Below are 22,775 nucleotides of genomic sequence, written 5' to 3' on the forward strand. Positions count from 1 at the left end.
GGCGTCCGCCATCTTGAGCCGTGGTCGGCGCGGGTGCCGCGCGTCCCCGGCGGAGCCTGGAGAGGGCGGCGGGAGCCGTCCGCGTCCGCCGCGATGGGTGAGGGCGGGCGGCAGCGCCGTGACAGCCCGCGGGCGCGGGGAGGCGGAGGGGCGGCTGCGTTTTCCCCCTGTGGCTTGTGTGTCGCGTGCGTGTCTTCCCCCCACCTCCCCCGCCCTTCCCGCGCGCTCCCGCTCGGTCCCCGCCGGGCGGTGCCGGGACAGGGGTTCCTCCCGGGGTTCCGCGATCCGGGACGATCCGCCGTCGTCCCGGTTCCCTGCCCCGCCGCCGATGGAGGGGGCTTTTCCATACTCCTCCTCCCAGGGGCGCGGGCGAGGAGCTGCGCTGTGGGCTCGGTGCCTGGGCTGGGCGCCCTCCCGGCCCTGCGGCGGGGACCCGGCCCCCTGCAAGCCCGGCCGGGCACGGTGTTCGGGAGCCTCATGTGGGCACGGGGAGGGGGAACCTGATAGCAGAGAGATGGTGTTAGTCCTGGCACAACGAGTAGGTGGGATGCGGTGGGTGGAGGAGTTTAGCGTTAAAACAAGCGTTTGGAGAGCATAAGCGCGGAGTTCCTTGGATTGAAACGCAGAAGTTGTGAAGCCTCAGCAGATCAGGGACTGCCAGTATCTTGCTGTTCTGTTATCTATACCAAAGCTCTTGCCGGGGGGAAGGGGGCTTGAAGTTCTAAATTTATAAGCTTTTCTTTTTGAAAATGGTTTTATGAGAGTTGCCTCCTCGTTGTGCTTCTTTAACTCCGCAGAACTGGTGACCTAAGCTAGGTTACTTCGAGCACATGCTTCTCTTGTTTGGCTCAGTGCTTAATCTGTCAGTTTTATTGGTGCAACTAAATTAGCAAGGCATGAATGACTAAGGAGGTGATGATATTATAAAGAGGAATTTCTTCACTATGAAAGTGGTGAGGCATTGGCACAGGCTGCCCAGGGAAGCTGTGACTGCCCCTCCCCTGGAGGTGTTCAAGGCTAGGTTGGATGGGGCCTTGGGCAGCCTGATCTAGCGGGAGGTATTCCTGCCCCTAGCAGGGGAGTTAGAATTAGGTGGTCTTTAAGATCTTTTCCAACCCAAACCAATCTATGGTTCTGACAGGTCTCTCCCAGTCACACCCTTTGCCAGCGCCCACTTGGGATCAGGCATTGTCTACTGCACTGACACACAGGCTCGATGAGAGGCGCTGTCTGCCCACTCAGGAAAAAAAAAAAAAAACAAACCAAAAAGCCCCCAGGAAGATAACAAAAAACTTAAGGCCCCTTCCAACAAGACTAGTTAAGTCAGTAGTGTTGTTGGGAGAATGATCTTGAATTGTACCTCAGATGCTACATGACATTACTTTAGGTGGTAGCTTACTTAGTATCATGGTGCTAGAGTTGTAGTTCAGATATTCTTAATGCATGTTTTCTAGTTGTTAAAGAATTCCAGACAGGTAAGAGTTCGTTTAGAGTCTTAAATTGTCATTTTGACTGTTATTTCTCAGATGAGGGCTACAGTCTAATCCTCTAGTCCATTAAAAGAACCATTAATTGGAGTAAGTCAATCATTTTGTTAGTTTAAAATGGAAAAGAGTATGTCTGACTGGGTACTACTAACCCATAATTTAGTTTTGTGCGTACAGTTCAGAAGGAAACCCAACATAAGCTTTAGCTCGTGATTTATGTTTACGAGATAGGCGTCTTAAAAAAAAAAAAAGATATTAAATGAAACAGCAATTACATAAGGTTTTCTTCTTGTATTTGACCTTATTTTTTAATACATTAAATGCTTCTTACAACAGGAGGGAACAAACTTTGTTATATATTGACAGAATCAAAATTTAGCAGTTTGATTTTTGATTCGCAGTTTACTCATACAATTCATATGGGGTTTTTTTTGCAGTAGCTTAATGTCCTTTTAGTGTAGTATCTGATCCCTGAGCTGATGTGTAGTTCAAGCTACAGTTTAGAAATGCCTGTTTAGGCAAAGATTTTTTTTTTCCTCTTTATTTCTGCCTCAGAGATTTTTGTTGATGAACTGAGTATTGCAAGCTACAGGACTATATAGCTGCTGTAGATACTTTTGTAGTATAAGCAATGGTAGGTTTGCCTTGCAAGGTTTGTCCTTTTGGAGTAATTTTTCTTTTTTCATAGATAATATGGCAAGCCCTGGTAAAGATAACTTCAGAATGAAGAGCTACAAGAATAATGCACTTAATCCCCAAGAAATGCGCAGGCGAAGAGAGGAGGAGGGAATTCAGCTTCGGAAACAGAAAAGGGAAGAGCAGGTAGGTATCTTGGTGAGCTGTTAACTGTTAAGCGCTTGCAAGGCTAAATTCAGGACTTAAGCAGACTCCTTCTGTGGAGCAGCATCCAGGTTGAATGTCTGTTTTCTGTGTAGTCTTGGGGTGCACCAGGCACCTCTCAATAGGACCATTAAACAAAAAAGTGAACAGAAGCCCTCTTAAGTCAGTAGGGCACCCAGAGGAGAGGTGTGTGTCTTAAATTTAATCCTTAATCTAGGTTTAACTATGTAAGACTGGGCTACTCTTATTAAAGATACTCTTAAGATAGAAGTAAAAAGGATACTCTTATTTCCAGTAAGGGATAGAAACCTTGTGTGCTTTTTCCAAGTTTGAGCCAAAGTTGTACCGTTAAAACAGTGAGGATGATTTTCATGTTTGAAGCCATCCTTCAAATTTCCCTAGAGCTTTTCTACAGTAATTTAGTAAATGGACTGCCCACTAGTGATCCCTGAACTGTTAGGTGTAACATTTGCAGTTGTCCTCATTGAATTTTTATTGTACAGAGTACATGGAACATTGTATAATTTAATGGTTTGTGGTCGTCCCTTTTTCCAGCATGTTTAGTGGTTTCTTGCGGGACAGGAAGGAATGTACTTTGGTTTTCTGTTTGGTCTAAAGTGGCTGAATTTGTTTCCCATGATCTAGAGAGTGTCCCATGCATTTATCTAGAGTCTTCTCCGAGGTGGGAATGCTTACCCGTCTCGTGGGAAAGTTGTGTTACTGCATGGAAGAGGATTTTAAAATTACTTGGGCCAGAGAGGTAAGAGTAAGCAGTAGAATGATACTGGAGCATTTACCTGTGAATGAGTAACAGTGTTGCAGTTCCTGTTGAAAGTTTTGTTTGTGTGTTTTGTAGTAAATACTCCCTGGATAAATTATGAAAGTAGTGGATGTTTTCTCTCCTTTGCTGACTGTTGTAACAGTAAGAATGCTGTTATGTTCTCCTTGATCTTAATTTGTTGGACTAGTGTTTTTCAGCTATTCTTGAGCTGGGGAGAACTAGTTTATGCAGGGAGATGAGACTGCTTTTGCTCCAGAAGAAATTATAATTGGCAGATAGACCACAATCCTAGAGAAGAAAAGTTTATGCATTATAACCAAGAGCATCTGTGCGCTTGTTGAGTGCTAGAAAGAATGGCTAGTCTTCTAAAAGAGGAATGTTGTTTCTTCTTCCTTTGTGGGTTTAAATGGAATTAAACCCTGTTTATGTCCAGAATTGTGCAGTTGCTTTGTGTCCAGTATTGTGCCCCATCCAACGGTGTGCTGAAGAAGGGAGAGAATGCCTTTGTTTAGGCGCCTGTTTGAAATGTGGGTAGATGTAAGTGCGGAGTTGCTTCTGCAGGTCTGACCATGTGCAGTAGCAGAAATCTAGGTGTCTGTAGACACTCAGAGGACAAAACCTTCAGGGTTTAGTGGGAGGTTTTGTTGTTATATTTACAGGTGAAATCTTAGTTAATGGACTGAGGTTTTAGCATTTATTTTTAAAGATACCAACATAATATTCTTAGAATTGTTAATTGCAGGAGTTATAAGTGTAGTGCTGGATTAAAGCTAAAAATTTAGGTTTGATTTCTGGGAGAAAACAGGCTAATGTGAATGTTTTTCTCATGTGTCAGAAAGTGAAGAGGGACTTATTAAATACTAGAGTGCAGGTATGTATTTTGAGTGTGGACAGTGTATGCAGCCAATTTTGAAGAGATTTTTGGACATAGAGAATGCTTAATTGCCATGCAAAGAAAATACATAGATCGTAGACCATCTGTTGAAGGGAGGAATGCTGTGTGCTGGAATGCAAACATTTGCTCTGTGTTGATGATTTTAGCCCATAAACTAAAAAAGGATAAAGTAGCTTGTAGTATATTATTTCCTGCTTAAAAATACATACTAATTATGAAGGATAAAAGAGTAAAACTAAAAAAATCTGCCTTTTTTTACATGGGGGTAAAAATTACAGATTTTTCTTAAATAAAAAGAACTTCAGTTCTTAAGTGTCTCTCTGAAGCGTTGCAGTGCAGTTTATCGAGATAAAGATACAGTAGTGTTTTTCTCCTTTATGTTCCTAAAATTTTCATGTAGAATTCCATTTTCATGGATGAATAGGAAGGTGAGTAGTAAAAATACTTTGACTATTATTGGTGAAACCATTTCTTGAAGTGTGTGTTACCAGTACTTGCTCTATGGTAAATTCTAATGTCTCCCAAAAATTTCTTCTTTGTTTAGCTGTTCAAACGTCGAAACGTTTCTCTCCCAGGAAATGAAGAATCTATGGTAGAAAGTCCAATTCAGGATCCTGATGTAAGCTCTACTGTACCTATTCCAGAGGTAATTACTTTAGAATGTATTGAGAAAGTTATCTGTTAATGTGCATAGTACTAGACATAAGAAGTCCTCCTTTCATTCTTAGGAAGAAGTTATTACAGTAGATATGGTGCAGATGATTTTCTCAGATGATCCTGATCAGCAGCTCACAGCAACTCAAAAATTCAGAAAATTGCTATCTAAAGGTATGTTTGTGTGGCTTGATTTTTTTTTTCTTTTTCTTTCTCCTTCTATGTTGTTATTATGAATTTTAGTTGGGGAGTCAGTTAACCTTTAGTTTTGTTTTACTTTAAAATAGAGCGTGCTGAAGCTTCTAGTTCTGTTTATAGAGAAACTGTGCCAAATCTATTCCGACCTAATGGCTAAATACAGAAAGCTTCATTATTCTAAGCTAAGTCTTTCAGACAAACCAACAAAAGAAAGAACATTTTGTTTGAAGTGTCCAGGGCAGTAACTAACTGCACGCTAGCATTACTTATGGCACTTGTTGCAGTGGTTCAGTTTCTGATTTTTGTTCTGTATTTGAGGAGGAAAACAATTACGTGGCTGCTAAAGAACAGTTTTAACTTGTTTTTGTTGAGACTGTAAAAATACGCATTCTTAAATTAATGCTGGCGCTCGTACAGCATGATAGTACTGCACCCTTAGCAAGTTTGCGGACGACACTAAGCTGGGTGGAAGCGTCAATCTGCTGGAGGGTTGGGAGGCTCTGCAAAGGGATCTGAACAGGCTGGACCGCTGGGCAGAGTCCAATGGGATGAGGTTTAACAAGGCCAAATGCCGGGTCCTGCACTTGGGGCACAACAACCCTATGCAGTGCTACAGACTGGGAGAAGTCTGTCTAGAAAGCTGCCTGGAGGAGAGGGACCTTGGGGTGTTGGTTGACAGCCGACTGAACATGAGCCAGCAGTGTGCCCAGGTGGCCAAGAAGGCCAATGGCATCTTGGCTTGTATCAGAAACGGCGTGACCAGCAGGTCCAGGGAGGTTATCCTCCCTCTGTACTCGGCACTGGTGAGACCGCTCCTCGAATACTGTGTTCAGTTCTGGGCCCCTCACCACAAGAAGGATGTTGAGGCTCTGGAGAGAGTCCAGAGAAGAGCAACAAAGCTGGTGAAAGGGCTGGAGAACAGGCCTTATGAGGAGCGGCTGAGAGAGCTGGGGTTGTTTAGCCTGGAGAAGAGGAGGCTGAGGGGAGACCTCATTGCTCTCTACAACTACCTGAAAGGAGGTTGTAGAGAGGAGGGTGCTGGCCTCTTCTCCCAAGTGACAGGGGACAGGACAAGAGGGAATGGCCTCAAGCTCCGCCAGGGAAGGTTTAGGCTAGACGTTAGGAAAAAATTCTTTACAGAAAGGGTCATTGGGCACTGGAACAGGCTGCCCAGGGAGGTGGTTGAGTCACCTTCCCTGGAGGTGTTTAAGGCACGGGTGGACGAGGTGCTGAGGGATATGGTTTAGTGTTTGGTAGGAACGGTTGGACTCGGTGATCCGGTGGGTCTCTTCCAACCTGGTTAGTCTGTGATTCTGTGATTCTGTGATAGGTAAAGGTACGCTTGGTTATTTGAAATAGTATCTAATTATGATTGCTCTTCCACTGAGCTGAGCTACTTATTGAGGGAAGAATGTTTTCTAATGAGTTACTAGCATGCCAATGGATAATAGTATATGTTATTATATGTAATAGGGGTATTTACAAAATTGTAGCACTTTAGAAGACTGAAGACTGAAGGATCATCTCCATAAAGTCAAAAGTCATCATTTGAGATTAAAATGAATGCTAAAAATTGTGATAAGAACTGAGAATCTTATTCATATTTCATGTTGAACTGAAGAAGAAATTTATTTGGTCTTTTTTGTTAGACTTAAACAAATATGTTTGGTTTTATCTCCTAGAGCCTAATCCACCTATAGATGAAGTCATACAAAAACCAGGAGTAGTACAGAGATTCGTGAAATTTCTGGAGAGGAATGAGAATTACACTCTACAAGTGAGTTTGGCTGGTACTGATTGGGGATTTGGAATGGGCTAGAAACCTCCCAAAACAGCTTTGAAAATGTGATGATTGTTTTATATTTTTATAACCAAATTCGATTATTTTTAACCACTGAAGCCATACATTTTAGTTGTCAAAAACGTTAGTCATTGCCACTGAAATTGTGTCTTGACTCTTGTGAGTTTCATAGTAGTCTTTAGGGTTGTGTATTCAGCTGGTCAAATACTTCTGTGTTGAAAGCAGAATGTTCACGAGTTTTCAGTGTGATGTATTAAGGTCATCAACATTGATGTGTGAGTAGAATCTGTTTTGTTTGTTTAGTGTATTGTAGTACTGTTCAGTTGAAATTTTAGAAAAGAAGATTAAAAAAAACCAAACTAGGAGACTGAGAGGCTTGTAGGAAGCTCTTTTAGAAAATCTTGGAAAAATACGTAACTAACAGTAAGAGTTACAAGTTCTGTCAGCTTGTGGTAGCCTGTGGAATGGCACTTAGGCATCGCATGCATTCATAGTAAAAGATTTAACTTAAACTTAATATTGAGCAAGCAGAAAAGATTTCAAATCTCTATTAACTAGTAGAAATTCTTATTACAATTAGTGCTGTAAGCCAAAACCTAAAACTAATTTAGATACTGAAGATGCTTATTAAATACAGATTTTGTCAATGCTAATTATTTTATAGAAAGTACAATAGTAATACTTGCGTTTCAGTGGGGGGAAAAAAAAATTGGAAAATTAACCCCTGCAGCTGTTTTGTCAAACTGTTTTTTGTGAATTTAAGCTTTACTGCTGAGTAGTTTAACATGGTCATCTTTGTGCTCCTCAACAGTTTGAAGCAGCTTGGGCTTTGACAAATATAGCGTCTGGAACTTTTCTGCACACCAAAGTTGTAATTGAAACAGGAGCTGTTCCTATTTTTATTAAGTTGCTTAGTTCAGAACATGAAGATGTACAGGAGCAGGTAACTGTTTTCTTGTGGTGTTTATGAGTGTCTTTTGGAGGGGGGAGGGAGGGGGTTGGTTAAAGATGTTTTGACCCCATTTCACTGCTAGCCCACTGATCTGGCTCCAGGAAGATAAAAATTTACCTTCAGTGTATTTTCTCTTGTGATTTTATTTTCCTCTGATTCTTTCAGGTTTCTTTGAGCCTGTTTTTTATTTCACATTGTTGAGTAATTTGAAGAAAGCACCTCATTTCTTTTGTGATGTTTATGGGTGGACAGGATCTAAAACACCATAATAGAAAGAATATAGTAGAAAACAATGTGAATTTTTTTCCCCTAAGTTATCATGCAGTCTTTTTTCCTGTATCATTCTACTCTTTCATCTTACTACGTTACAGTCTTCATTAACATTTTCTTGAACTTTTTTTGGTTTGGTTTGGAGTTTTTTGTGTATGTTTGAGAGGCTGTTATTAATTGGCTTTTATTTAGCATATTTGAAAGTTTGTATAGTGAAAGCTCATAATGTAACTTTTTATTTCTCATGCATTGTTCGCAACTTTGAGCCAGTTTAATTAAATCTTTTACACAGAGTGAGCAAATAAGAGCTGTTGAAAAGAGTGTGTATCCTTTTTATTGAAAAGCACATTAATCTTTTGGTTTTCTCATAACAAAAGACTTTTCTTGAAAGAATGACTTCAAGTGTAGGTAATTGACTTCATGTGAGTTCACAATCAATGCAGCTTAGAAAGCAGAAGTCTGAAACGTTGTATTTGTATTGCTACTGCTTTTTTGATTCTATAATTTTTGCTGTAAAAATATACAGATGATTTGTAACAGCAGATTTGCAAGCATTTATAAACTCACTTGGATGCTTTGCTTTTTAAGGCAGTGTGGGCTCTTGGTAACATTGCTGGTGATAATGCAGAATGCAGAGACTTTGTTTTAAACTGTGGAATACTCCCACCCCTCTTGGAGTAAGTATTGTAAAGTAATACTATAACTATAGTATACAGGTACAGATAACCATAAACTTCAGCTTAATATTTATTTGAGAAGAATGTAAGCGTTTTGCTAGATTTAGAATGTTTATATTTTTAGATATTGCTGTAAATCTAGTGTTTTGGATTACCTGAGCTTCATGAATGTCTTTAAGTAATTAGTCCATGCCCAGCAGCTTTCCAATGCCTGCAAAAGGAGAGAATTGTTATTTCATAGGTATGAAATTACTATATTGTGCAGAATTCTGTGTTGCCAGAGTTCTGTATTTGTAAGGAGGAAGAAATGATTCAATTCACATTTGCAACTATTTGTCTAGTAGCTCCAAGCTCTGGCCTTGATATCTGTCCATTTGCTTGATGAGAAGAACTGGCAGAGTAGTTGTTACATGACCTGTGTTCCACCAGAAGATTTCTCTTCGCTAGAATTATCATTCCAGCGTTTACTGTACACCTACAATAGGATGTAAAGTAGCTTCATTGCAGGGAAAGAATTCACACAACATAAATTTTATTCAATTTATTATTGCTTTAAATAGTAAAATACTTTAAAATATTTATAAAATACCTTAAAAGAATAGAGATTAATGTGGTTACCTTCCTTGAAGATTTCGAGGACTAACAATTTTAGATATTTTGGTATGTATCCAAGCATGAGCCCGGTTTTTCAGATGTTGAATCTTTTGCATTCTATTCAGCAAAAACACTAAAGATAATCTTATAAGTTCTAACTTTTTATGGAACTATTTTTATTATAATTAATTACATTCTCTGAATGAAATAATCAGAGTTAATTCCAGGGAGGTTTGCATCTTCAAGCCCCTTCTGAAGACCCTCAGAAAAGATTAGTTGAATGACTTCATGTGAGCAATGGTTTACTTTTATATGCGTATACTTGATTTGGGAATTAGACATCCACATAATGCAGTCTATTCTGATTCAGTTGATTCTCAGAAAATATTTACAGCATGTAGGCAATGCAGAGAAATAAACTGAAACTGATGCCCAATAATTAGGATTTCTTTTCCTAATTTGAGGTACTGTTGGTAATACTAGAAATAAGGGCCTACCTTTTTGAATAGATTTATTATTGTTGTTGTTGTCTTTCTTTGACAGATTGTTAACAAATTCAAATCGCCTTACAACAACTAGAAATGCTGTCTGGGCGCTCTCAAATCTCTGTAGAGGAAAGAATCCACCTCCAGACTTCAGTAAGGTATAATAAAGTATTCATTCTGAGAAATCAGAAAGCTGAAGAGGAATTATTTTTGCAATATGTTATAACACAGGGAATCTTTGAATCTGGAGATAAATTGAGTCTTTTTTAATCTAATTGGTTTTATCCATCTGTTGTATCTGCACAAAATCATCTACTTTGACACTCATCAGCAGTCAAATTAAATTACCTTAAAATCTTGAGAATGTGGTTACATGCAAATAGTCATACATTGGTATGAAATGACAGACAACTAATGCATTCAACACTAAACCCCTTTGGACTGTTTTCTCCAGCTCTGTTTTACAGGATGTGAGTTATGACTGAAGTTTTTTTAATTATTTTTTAATTTTTATTTTATGATTGCGAGCATGTGCTGCAGGAATAGAATTTTGAGTTTTCTGCTCTGTCGGATTGTGATGACAGATTACTTGCCTATGTGCTCTCCCCTTCATTTCCTCCTCTCACTATTATATGGTTATAAAGATAGTAAGTCTGTACAGGCTAGTAGGAGTATTAGGTCCTTATTTTAAGTAAAAAATTAATTTCTGGCGAAGGTGACAACATTGGAAGGTGGAACTGAACACTGATGTTCTGGTAGAGGAAACTGAGTTTAAATGATCATTAAAGATAATCTGGAGAGAATGTAGTTGTCTTGAAGCTTACCTTATGGAATAATAATTACTGTCATTGCTACTTAATAATTCTTGGAAAGATAGTTAGAAAAGGGGTGATTTCTGATGTGAATCAGTCACGTCACAATTGCTCAGCCTAAATTACATCCTTCAGTAGTATTTTGTTCTGGTAGCAAAAAACAAACATGATTTCTTGCTATTTAAACACTTCTAACTTCAATAGAAAACAGTATCCTGTAGGGAGCTGCTAGTACAAATAGCTCCGCTGCTTTTTGCTCTTTGCAGTAGCACTAGTTGGACAACTAAAGGAGGCTGAATTGCATAACTAATGCAGGATACAGAATTAAGTTCTACAAACAATATGACATTGCCAAGCTGTACAACTGAAACCTGTCAGGTTTCAAGAGGTGTTAAGATTGTCTAGTTCATTGGCCTCTGTCTGCGTGGAACTTGTAAGAGATTAAGGTCTGAAACTACGTTTGCAGTGAGAACTGAAGTCAGCCAGTGCTTGTTTGATTTTGTTCAGTGAATGCTGAGCCCTCCAAGTTTCCTTGTGGTAAAGCAATTGTAAATTTGTTATTACAAAACCTCCAGTACTCTTACAAATACAACACTATAAAAAAAAAATGTTATTACTATGAAATTCTGTCCCCTGTGTGATTAAAAAGCATCAGTAGCTCCTGATCATCTGGTTGCCTGTAAAAGCACATAGTTTTTGTTTAAGCTGAACAGTTATATACTTGAAGAATCACAGAATCACTAGGTTGGAAAAGACTCACAGGATCATTGAGTCCAACCATTTCTATCAATCACCAAACCATGCCCCTCAGCACCTCGTCCACCTGTCCCTTAAACATCTCCAGGAAAGGCAACTCAACCACCTCCCTGAGCAGCCTGTTCCAGTGCCCAATGACCCTTTCAGTGAAAAATTTTTCCTTAATGTTCAGCCTGAACCTCCTCTGATAAAGACATTGAACAGGGCTGGACCCAGCAATGAGCCCTGGGAAACCCCACTTGTAACTGGCCTCCAGCTGGAGTTAGTATCTCTAAATATAGTGTAGTATCTTAGTATAGTATCTCTAAATAAATAGCCTGTAAATCAGAATTTATCCAATTTGCCAGTTTGAATTGGATATCTAGTTTAATCAGGTCATCATTCATTAATGAGCTCATGTGCTTTGGCAGTAAATAGTTTTACACCTTTATGCCTTTGCTGAACGTTCTCTGAAACTTGAAAAATAAAGCTCCTAATTTTATGCAATATTTTTCTTTAACCTAGGTCGCTCCTTGCTTAAATGTTTTATCAAGACTGTTGTTTAGCAGTGACCCGGATGTATTAGCAGATGCTTGCTGGGCCCTCTCTTACCTTTCAGATGGTCCTAATGATAAAATTCAAGCTGTTATTGATTCTGGAGTGTGTCGAAGATTGGTGGAACTGCTGATGTAAGTCATCTTGTTACCTAATGTCTTGCAGTACTGTTAATATTAATGAATCCAGACCGATGGTTTTTTTTTCCTCACCTCGAGTCTGAATTTATCTTGTGAGAAGTGATGAACATGAATTCAATCTGAAACCTTTTCAGTTGCTTGCTAGGTTCCTTGTCTCCTGGGATTTTTCCCAAGATTAACAGTGAAAAAATGCTTTCTTCAAATTATTCCCTCATATTCTTTATAGTTTAATGTAATGTCATTCACATGGAGGAATAGAAAGGTGAAGACTGGAGACGTACCTTTTTGGGAGATACAGTTGCAATATAGACAGTTCCTGGACTCATAAAGTCCAGATGCAAACTTGGGCCACTTTTGAACTGCTTCAGAATACTTGCTTTATAGTTCATTATTTTCCCAGAAAGGGAGATTAAATCTTTGTGTTCACATGAGGATTGCAGAGTAGGTTGGGGATACTAGTACCCAGCAATGACAGCTCAGCACGGTTCTCTTGGAAAAGCTCATTTGTATATCTGTGAGAAGGCAGTGAGGATGCCTTGGGATGACTGAGCAGATTTTCTTCCTCCACAGCTCAGAGAATTGAATATGGGTACCACATACTACCTTCTAGGATTATTGATGTACAAAACGGGAAGATTATCTTACAAAGTGGGGCTGCTAAGTTTTAGTGTACAGTTAATAACATTCCTCTTTCCACGGCTATTGAATGAGACAGGTTCCAATATTGTATTCTGCTGGGCACAATAGAGTGTTGTAACTTATATTGTTCCATAGAGATGTCCTTTCCTTGATTTGGCAATTGAGTTACAGGCTTGCAGTTGTCACATTTAGCTAAATGGGGGGAGAGTGTAAGAAGTAGTGCAACGTTTTCTGTAACGAAAAGATTAGCATCTGAAGTAAACCATTGTTCACTGGAAATGCAAAATTGCACTTTAACACTTGGTAACATGAAGCAATTTAATATTTGTCTCCAGGCATAATGATTACAAGGTGGTATCCCCTGCGTTAAGAGCAGTTGGAAATATTGTTACTGGGGATGATATCCAAACACAGGTAAGACTAGTTTGTGTAAGGAAATTAAATTGGCAAGTAGAAAATGGTTACAGAATTTTGTAGAAATTAATTGTGACAAAATGCACATCTAGGACAGGTATCTGCATATTGCAGTGAAAGAGTCTGTACAGATCCTATATTGTTAATTTGACTATAAGTTTAAGCTGCTATTTTAAACATAAAATTACTGCAAGAATGAATGTGTAGTGGATTGCTTTATTCCTCTGTGGTACCTTGAATGTTGGTTCCCATTCACGATGAAGGTAACTTTACTCCTCTCCCCTTACTGGAGGTTCCATTATTTATTTTTGTTCCCTCTTTTAAGTCTTAAAATGCAGTCAAAGTTTTCACTTGTAAGCAGTGGTCATGCTTATTTGTCCATGAATTTGTGTGTGACACCCTTACCGATGCAGTTCGTTCTACAGAATCATCTTTTCATTTTAGGCAGTGGAATTGAGTTTGAAGCAATGCAGGAAATACAACTGGTCTTGCTTTAGAGGAAACTATGTCTGAAAGTCTTGCAGAACTAGTGTAAAGGGAAAATAAGGAAATAAATTAATTACATCATTTGTTGTGAGCTCTATAGCAGAGGATTTTGCCAAGGAATTAAATAGGAAACATGTCTTAAAAAACAAATGAACCAATGACTGTATGAATTAGATTTACACTTACCAATTGTTGATATTCTAGCCTTAAGCAGCCTTATTTAGTCTTGCCATGTTCAGTGTTCTGTAATGAACTTAATTGAGGGAAGATTGTTCCAGATAGAGTTGTCATTGAAGTGACAATCAAGTAGCATTGCAGACTTAGATTTTGTAGGATGTTATATATGATACTTTGTAGAATACAAAAACTTCTTTTGAAGTTATCTGTAGTGTTTTTCTATATATAGTATGTATTGTACAAGCCAGTATAAATTGGAGTGTATTGTACAACTCAATTTTCCACTCTCAAATTATTTTAGGTGATTCTAAACTGCTCTGCATTACCCTGTCTCTTGCACTTGCTTAGTAGTCCCAAGGAATCTATTCGAAAGGAAGCATGCTGGACTGTTTCTAATATTACTGCAGGAAACAGGGCTCAGATTCAGGTAAAGCCTGTATATTTATCGTTTGGTTATTTTGTTTTAATTTTACTAGTTTATTTTCTTTCACAAAGAGAAATAAGTAGATACTATGTTGACCCTGCATTATTTGTTTTAGTCCCAACTGTCTGTAATTCTACTTCACTTTAAATGTACTCATCTGAATTTTGAAAGATTATTATAAATAACTTCATAAAATAATGTTTCAAAAATAGATGTCATCATCTGTACTAGAGAAGCAGATAAATTAATCTCAAAGGGATCTGGTTGGTGCTTATAAAACATGTGAAAGGATACTTAAAATATTATCTTTGATCTGATATCAGCAATTGTTATTTTACCCTTTTCGAGCATGATCTACTCATCTGTTCTCCTTAGAATCGTAGAATCATTTAGGTTGGAGAAGACCTTTAAGATCATCCAGTCCAACTCTTAACCTAACAATGCCAAGTTCACCACTAAACCATGTCCCTAAAGGCCACATCTATGTCTTTTAAATATCTCCAGGGATGGGGACTTAACCACTTCTTCCCTGGGCAGCCTGTTCCAATGCTTGGCAGCACTTTCGGTGAAGAAATTTTATCTAGTATCCAATCTAAACTTCCACTGGCACAGCTTGGGGACATTTTCTTTTGCCGTGTCACTTATTGTTTGAGAGAAGAGACCAACACCTGCTTGCTATGCAGCCTCCTTTCAGGTAGTTATGGAAAGCCATAAGGTCTCTCCTCAGCCTTCTTTTCTCCAGGCTAAACAACTGCAGTTCGTTCAGCTACTCCTCATGAGGCTTGTCCTCCAGACTTCTTCTGCCAGCTGAACAACCATGTTTCTCTCAGCCTTTCCTCACAGGAGAGGTGTTCCATCCCTCTGATCGTTTCTGTGGCCCTTCTGTGGACCTGCTCCAACAGATCCACGTCTTTCCTGTGTTTAGGGCTTCTAAGCTGGACGCAGTACTTCAGGTGGCGTCTCACCAAAGCAGAATATACATTTTAAAGTAATAAGCAGGTTTGATAAAAGTTGAAGCAAAACATTTTGCACATATTAGCCCAGTGATAAGTGGACAATTCTGCCAATTTCAAAATGTTGATATTTTTGCTTTTATAAAAAACATGTATGGTGTAATCAATGCTGAGTTGTATTCTTGTGGATACTACTAAATCTTGACGGTTGCTTGACGGTTTGCAGTCTTGACGGTTGCAAACTATATTGAAGTTTTTTTTCCCCTTACATTTCAGTTGGGGATGAAAAAGTTACTTCTTGATGTCGTTTAAAACTTAAGAGTTTCTAATTATAGCCACGGTCTCCCTGTGGAGACCATAAACATGAATAAAATGGACAAAATGAGGTTTTATTCTGAGGCTTGATCTCCAGATCGAAAGCTCAGATTTAGGGTTTACATCGTGATTTTTTTTTAAATGGGCCTATCCAGTGCGTTCTGTCCGCTAGAGACAGAAATCAACAAAGAAGGCATTTTGATGGCTGCTGCAGTGCAGTGTTGGAATAGTTCTGAATTTCAATTTAGTGGCTCTAGTTAGTGTGGAGCCTTCTAACAAAACACTTGGTATCAGCAGGCATCACTGACTTCCTGTAGTGAAGTTACTAATGTTGTTTGTGTACACTAAATCTTCATTAATTATCATAAAATATTATAATTTCATCTTTTAGGCTGTTATAGATGCAAACATCTTTCCAATACTGATTGAAATTCTTCAAAAAGCTGAATTTCGCACCAGGAAAGAAGCAGCATGGGCCATAACTAATGCAACATCAGGAGGAACTCCTGAACAGATAAGGTAAGTTTGTATATGTTACTATTTTCTGTGCCTAAGTGTCTTCTCAGAGGCATCTTAGTATCTGCACATAGTCCTGACAAACATAGCAACACAGCCCTAAACACAGTTGTGATTGCTTGAAACTGTCTATACAGCGATTAAACCTGTAGAAATGCAGAAAAATGCAGTAGATTTAATAACTGATATTGCTTTGTTTCAGTGGTGTTCACAGCATTATCTTCCAGAGGTGGTATTGTGTTGTCACAAAACTGGAACACTTAATGAACCGTTTCGGGGTTTGAAAGTCGGAAACTTTGGGATAAGTTTGGGACTTGTGCAGTAGCTTTGTATCTCTTCACGGAGCGACTTTAGGAATTTTAGTGATTTCTTCATGTATTTTAAACTCTCTGTGAGGATTATTTTAAAGCAGGTATCTAAACTCCTTTTTCAAAATGGATTAAAATTTCCTGTTAGCAGCTATTTATATGCTGCAAAAATTGGACTTCTTGAATAACTAGAATAAAATACTCTCTGGTTTCTCTCAATACTGTCAACATAGGGATCAGTTGAATTCAGTACCTGATAAATAGATTTAAAAATTACAGTGTATTTGGAAGCCAAAACTGAAGGTGGTATGATAACTCTTCTGGCACATTGGGGACATCTGTTGCAATAAGTGCATGTTTATTTAGTTAAAATGTAAACGATCCTGGTTTTCTTGTAACCACTAAGTGTTACCAGAGGTAAGGAAGGTTTGTTGGTGTTTTTTTTTGTGTTGATTGCTTGTGTAACATAACATCTTAGAATATAGAATATTAAAAATAAAATTTAATTCGGGATCCTTGACTAGTAAATGTGTGTGTAATAACGGAAAAGTACCTTCTTATCACAAAATACAGATACATGATTTATGTTATGAATTTTTAGCCCTTTTTGTGTCCTGAAGGTACTACTGTCTAACCACAGGATAATTTAAAACAGCTAAATAAATTATGTTAAGCAACCTTTTTATGCATACACGTTACCATCTTAATTTTATTTGCACTTTAGAGAAAGGACACAGGTTCTGACTTCAGAAATGCATAACACTGTTCTGTGCAAAATTGGAAAAAGGTATAAGATGTTCAGAATCCCAGTATTTATTCTTTACAGTTATGTCCTTCCCATTGCTATAGCTAATGCAAATATCTTAATGGGCTGCTAGCGTAGGCTATGTTAGCACAGAGCAGTGTCCAGTGTTCTTACGTTTCTTACGTGTTTGCTTTATGGTTTTGCCGCTACAAAATTTCACATGCCTGAGAAAAGAACTTACTGCTAAAACTTTTCTCTTACATTCAGTTAAATCCATCTGAAGATCATTAAGTGAAATGGAGTTGAAAAGACTACAAATTCCACACTCCAGTTAGGAATATACACGTTAAAATTTCTCATAGGGATTGATTAGAATATTTATTCAATTTCAGAATAATATTATCTTTTTTGCATGTTTTAGAATTTTTATTTCAGCCACTTCTTTTAGTAAAATTAAGGACCAGTAGCGATGGATGAAAATGTCAGAAAAAATATGCTGATTTATCAGTCCTTTTTCTTCCCCCCACCTCCCTCTGTTTTTCTGCTGTTATAAAGGTATTTGGTAGCACTTGGTTGTACCAAGCCTCTTTGTGACCTCCTGACTGTGATGGATTCAAAAATAGTACAAGTGGCTTTAAATGGACTTGAAAATATTCTGCGTCTTGGAGAACAAGAGTCTAAGCAAAATGGAATGGGCATAAATCCTTACTGTGCCCTTATAGAGGAAGCATATGGTAAGGAATTACTTCTTGTAGGATTACATACCTGAACTTCCTTGTTTCAGGCTGTAAAAACAAAACCATTGTGAACCAATGTAAGTGTAAGTTTAATATTAGAATTTTTAGTTTAAGCATAAGTAGACATGAAAGCATTATCAATGAAGTAATGTAGCGTGGTGGGAAAAACAGTTAAATGCAGAAAACCTGTGAGTGTTTTTGTGTGTGGTCAGCTTATTTTACGTGCCTCTAGAGAAACGTTCTCAGAAGTATTTCACACACAGGTGCCCTAGTCTAATGGAGCCATGGTTTGCATAAATTTAATCAGCCAATCCTAAGTATAATTTTATTACTTTAATATATTATACTGTCTGGTACAGTTTGATTACTAACAAAGATTTGAGATGAGAATTCTTAATTTCCCAACCCTTGTATTTCTAGTCTTCATTTTTCGTGGCTAAGCAGTGACGTTTCTTTTGAATTTAGGACTTGATAAAATTGAATTTCTTCAGAGGCATGAAAACCAAGAGATCTACCAAAAGGCTTTTGAACTAATAGAACATTACTTTGGTGTTGAAGAAGAGGACGCCAGTATTGCACCTCAGGTGGATGAAAGTCAACAACAGTTTGTGTTTCAACAGCAGGAGGCTCCAATGGAGGGGTTTCAGCTGTAAACTATTGAAGACAAGCATCAAATGTAAACATTCATAGGGATTTTTTGGTTGGGTTTTTTTTCCCCAGTGGTCTTTTCTCTATGGCCAAAGTTAGAGGAAAGGTTGAATATGTTCTGCAGAAATAGATGAAGAAGCAGCTCATGCACTTTTTTATATTGTGTTAGATACAACTGTTCTTTGTTTTGTATTTGTGTTTTTCATTATCTCATATGTACAGAAAACAACTGTGAGTAATCATGTCTAAAGTAAAGCATTAAATGTGATTTAACAAGAACTGTTAAGCTAAGACTTGGTAGGATTTTAGGTAGTGGTTCTGAATTTTTCACGTAGTCTCAAACAGCATATCAGCGATACAGTTACTGACAGTTGCATTTTTGACAGTAAGCTTGACTTGCCCGGTCTATCGAATCTACCTCTTGTATTGAAGCAAAAACATTGCTTCAGAACTAAGGCATGAAATAAAGATGAGCTTGTAAGAAGCTGAATTGGAATGTGAAAAATATTTATTTAAATTGTGAAACTTTTATGCATTTACAGCACACTGTTGGAATTTATTTATAAAATGTATTTAAAGACATAATAGATATATAATGCTAATTACTTAATATAATATTGAATATATGAAAAAGCTTTTTCTGAATTTTGTGGGAGGAGGACTACTTCAGAGGTTTGCAAATTGAAATCAGCAGAAAGCTTGCTGGTCATTTGATGTTGGCTCTGTAATTAAAGCTGCTAAATGACGTTAAAAGTCAGCCACAAATACAATACTTTTTGCAGTGGAAGCAGTTACTGTAGTTACCACAAGAATGTTGTGATTATGAATGACAGAGATGGTGATTTGCACATATTACCAAGCAGATGTTTTACAGCCATGTCTGTCAAAATGTGGTAACGCACTTCAGTTTGAGAAGCAGTGCAGTGTTTGCTTTGCTAGTACAATAGCTTCTTAAAAGTTTGGAAAGTAGGTATTGGGGGTTTTTTTTTGACCAAATATGCTACAACCACTTGAATTGCTCTTTTAAGTAACTCTCTATTTTCTTTTGGTAAGACAATAGAAATACTGCAGTGAAGAATGAACAGTGAATCACTCCAGTTGAAGGAAAAGTTTGTTGTATTGTAAATAGCATTAAGTATATGGACACCAAAACTAACTAAAGGTTACTGTCATCTATATTTAGACTCTGCAATATATGGTGTTTGCTGTTAAACACTAAAAGAAATAGAATTCTAATACGTAGATTAACAATTTTGAGTACAGAAAAATGTATGCTCTGCTTGGACTTGCATATAAGTAGTGTTTCTGGCATATTAGTAATATATCTCATTTTGAGAAATCAATAGTTTGGGTTAACTGTAAAGTATGATTTTTTTTTTTCTTAACCTGTGATTAATGTATTAACATCAAACTCCTAGGTTAAGTGAAATTTTTGACATGAGAGCATTTCATGCTTCATAAAAACGCTGCAATTTAAACTTCAAATTACATACCCCATGGCACTGTGCTTGTCACTGAACAATATTTTAATGCACTGAGAAATACAAGCTAAAGGTGGTATCATTTTCTTTTACATGCAAGTTAAGATTCCAACACTGATGTTACAGCAATATATAAACTATATTGTAATTGAATGTGGGACTTAAAGTGGATTTTCTATGATTAATGGTCAGTTTTGACTAAGATGTAATAGAGAGGGAAGAAACCTCTTTTTGAAGTCATAAGATGGAAGTGTAAGAAGTGTATATAGGAATGCTGTTACTTTATGAATTCTGAATGATGAGATATTTTAGCAAATGACACTTTAAACCTAGATTTGTACAGCATACAACAATTTTGAATAGTGTGATAATACTGAGTACAGCTGCCAAATTTTCCTACAATGATAGGTGATTGTATTTGTGCCCTTTTTACTCTCATAGTTTTAGGTTTTCATATACTGATCTCCCTCCCCCCCCATCTGTTCAAAGTACAGGGTAACAGTCATGGAAACATACCAGGATTACTAGTAAATGCTGAATATCAGTGTTCTTCTAGTGTAAGAATATTATTCAGGTAACAGGGTATTCCATTGTTTCTAACAACCTTCTTTTGATAACATTGCATAACCAGCTGTGCCTGTTTTTTATTTGGAGAACCCTGTAAAAAATGCATTTATAAGCCTCTCTAATGTGAACCAAATCTGAGCTATAAATATCTTGATTAAAACACTTGAAAAATTAACAGAGGGGACATTTAAAGTATTATATTTGTTTTGAAATAATGTCTTCAGTTTTGTGGATATAGTATTCTATATGAATGGTTAGTGACTGCACTTTACACATTTAGATAAACTGTATTTCACGCCTCTGATACATTTAAACATAACAGTTTAAAAGGGAACTAAAATTGATAGACTTCGGCTAATGAAAACCATTACTTAAAATCAACATTTGGTTTACCCTAAAACTGTTAAAAAATAATGAAAATTCTTCTTTAAAGGATGAACATACGGGATGGCCTCTTCTCCTTTATCACTGGGTTTACATCACAATTTGTTAAAAGCACATAAATGAATAATATAAAATGAGAGATGATGACTTAAGGTCAACTCTGGTGTAGTTATTTGCAGGTAAGGGCATTAATATGGTGATGTTGCCCAAATAGATGAAAACAGTGTGGAGAGAAAACAAAAACAAAAAACCCAACAACTGCTAAGAGAAGAAAATGTCTTAAGTTTGGCATTTTGTATGGAATCTGAATTGTCCCATATGTTACAAAGACTGTTGAAAAACACAAGGTTTGGAGTTTTGTGGGTTTTGTTTTAATTAAAGGGTAACATTTGGTCTGCTTAAATGTGAATACTAACTAGCTGATCTATGCAACTATGCAAAGCATAAGATGATATTTTTTTTTTAGTTCCCTACTCTTGATACACTGAATCATATCTAATTTTTTCATTGTTGCACTTTTGTCTGAGGGCTGGTTCATACAGCTTTTTAATTTTCTAGTATTTGCTTTAAACACTTTTGCTAGCAGCAATCAGAAAATACTAATAATGTTGTCACAGAAATAAGTTAGCTGTAGAACAAGTTTGCAACTGGAAAATATTTATTGTTGGGTCTGTCTTTAAAAAAAAAGGTAGAAAAGATGCATTATTGTCCTTCCTTCATGGTTAGGTCTTGAATTTATTAAATTTTACAACTGAAGAATTTTGTAATAGGTCTGCCAATTGATACGTGAATTTTAACTGTGATCTCAAGAGTTCACTGAAATCTGGAATAAGAAATTTCAGTTACTTATGGCACAATATCTTCATATAATGTGTGGAAATTAAAATACCTACACTAACTTCAGGTAGTAATAGTGCATCTTTAAATCCAGGCCAAAGGCCCTTTACTGTAACAGAACACAAGTAGTATGCAATATTATGGAATGTTAAATCTCCAAATACCATACAGAAACCAATAAAACCTATTTTACAGATGTTGATTGTATTTATTTAGTGTTTCACTAAGTGTGGCTTCTTAAACTAGAAAACACAAATGCCATTTTGCATACAGCATTGAGGCATCATAAAACTAGGCACTGTCACCCTACAAAAAAACTCTTGGTATTAAACATATACTTGTAGGATAATCACAGTCCTGTCTGCTAGCAGAACTGACTGACTACTTCTTTGGGAATTCCCATGGAGTTTATAATGGAATTAATAAGGACCTGAGGATTTGTGGAAGTATTGGTCCATTTCCCCTCCCCTTACTTCTTCACACCACTTCCTCTCAGTGTATAAGATTTGTAATATTCTGGCTGATGACAGTTTGTTCCTTACTGCAGAAGTGAATTGCCTAAATTTCCTTATGTTTGCAGTTTTTTGTACCTTCGCTACTGCTTGGTCTTAGCTGCATTTAACCTTTTAGTGAGAAACAGGGAGTTTTTCTGTAAGGAACATGCTATGTGTGTAACAGCACAAGATAAGCCTGAAGGAAATTTTTTAAGACAGCAGAAAATTGGCTTCCACATTCTTGGGAAATTGCCTCTCTTCTCTGAAATTAACTACTGCTTTTAATAATTTCTAACTGTTCTAATTGTAATAATTTGCAACAAGCACGTGGAATATCTCCCTAATAAAAGAAACCCTCACTTCCTTTTTATGATTCTGTAACTGCCCTTATTAGCTCCAGTCTCTGCAATACTAGAGTGTTACATGTATTGCTGAAATTCACTATTCACTCTCAGCAACAGTTAATTTTGCTCTTACAAGGAGGTTTGGTACTTGGTATAAAGTTACTTCGTCTTCGACTGTGCTGCTAGTGCAGCCTCTTCCCGCCACTTGGCTTTCTTTGCGAAGTTCCAGCTTGTTAAGGACTCGTGCCGTGCAGCAGCCTGTGGAAGTAAAACATCTACTTCAGAATAGCAGGGTGGGAGTAAAGATGCCCCTTGGGTAAAGTGACCCAACCTTACCAACAGCCAGCAACTACTTTCTGTCAGGGGCGATGGAAACATAGGTTAGCTAAAATTAGGGTACGTGAAAGTCACTGCTGTTGAGGGTTGCCTC

The 22,775-nt window shown here is 37.6% G+C and overlaps 2 protein-coding genes across 2 annotated transcripts in view; one reads left to right on the forward strand and one right to left on the reverse strand.

Annotated features, from left to right (window-relative positions):
• On the forward strand, nt 1-21,714 carry KPNA5 (karyopherin subunit alpha 5). Its single transcript, XM_069851756.1, has 14 exons — nt 1-97; nt 2,176-2,309; nt 4,548-4,649; nt 4,732-4,831; nt 6,538-6,632; nt 7,468-7,599; nt 8,467-8,555; nt 9,693-9,792; nt 11,707-11,870; nt 12,851-12,929; nt 13,894-14,019; nt 15,676-15,803; nt 17,409-17,587; nt 18,056-21,714. Exons 1-14 carry the CDS (start codon nt 94-96, stop codon nt 18,241-18,243), a joined length of 1,620 nt encoding a protein of 539 aa, XP_069707857.1. The 5' UTR covers nt 1-93; the 3' UTR covers nt 18,244-21,714.
• The window catches only part of FAM162B (family with sequence similarity 162 member B), an 8,242-nt gene continuing 5,656 nt past the window's right edge, over nt 20,190-22,775 (reverse strand). Inside the window, exon 4 of the mRNA XM_069851760.1 lies at nt 20,190-22,603. Within this exon, the coding sequence (XP_069707861.1) occupies nt 22,505-22,603 (99 nt within the window). The 3' untranslated portion in view covers nt 20,190-22,504. The remainder of the gene's footprint in view (nt 22,604-22,775) is intronic.

Source organism: Phaenicophaeus curvirostris, chromosome 2, assembly GCF_032191515.1.
Source record: "Phaenicophaeus curvirostris isolate KB17595 chromosome 2, BPBGC_Pcur_1.0, whole genome shotgun sequence".
Taxonomy (NCBI): domain Eukaryota; kingdom Metazoa; phylum Chordata; class Aves; order Cuculiformes; family Cuculidae; genus Phaenicophaeus; species Phaenicophaeus curvirostris.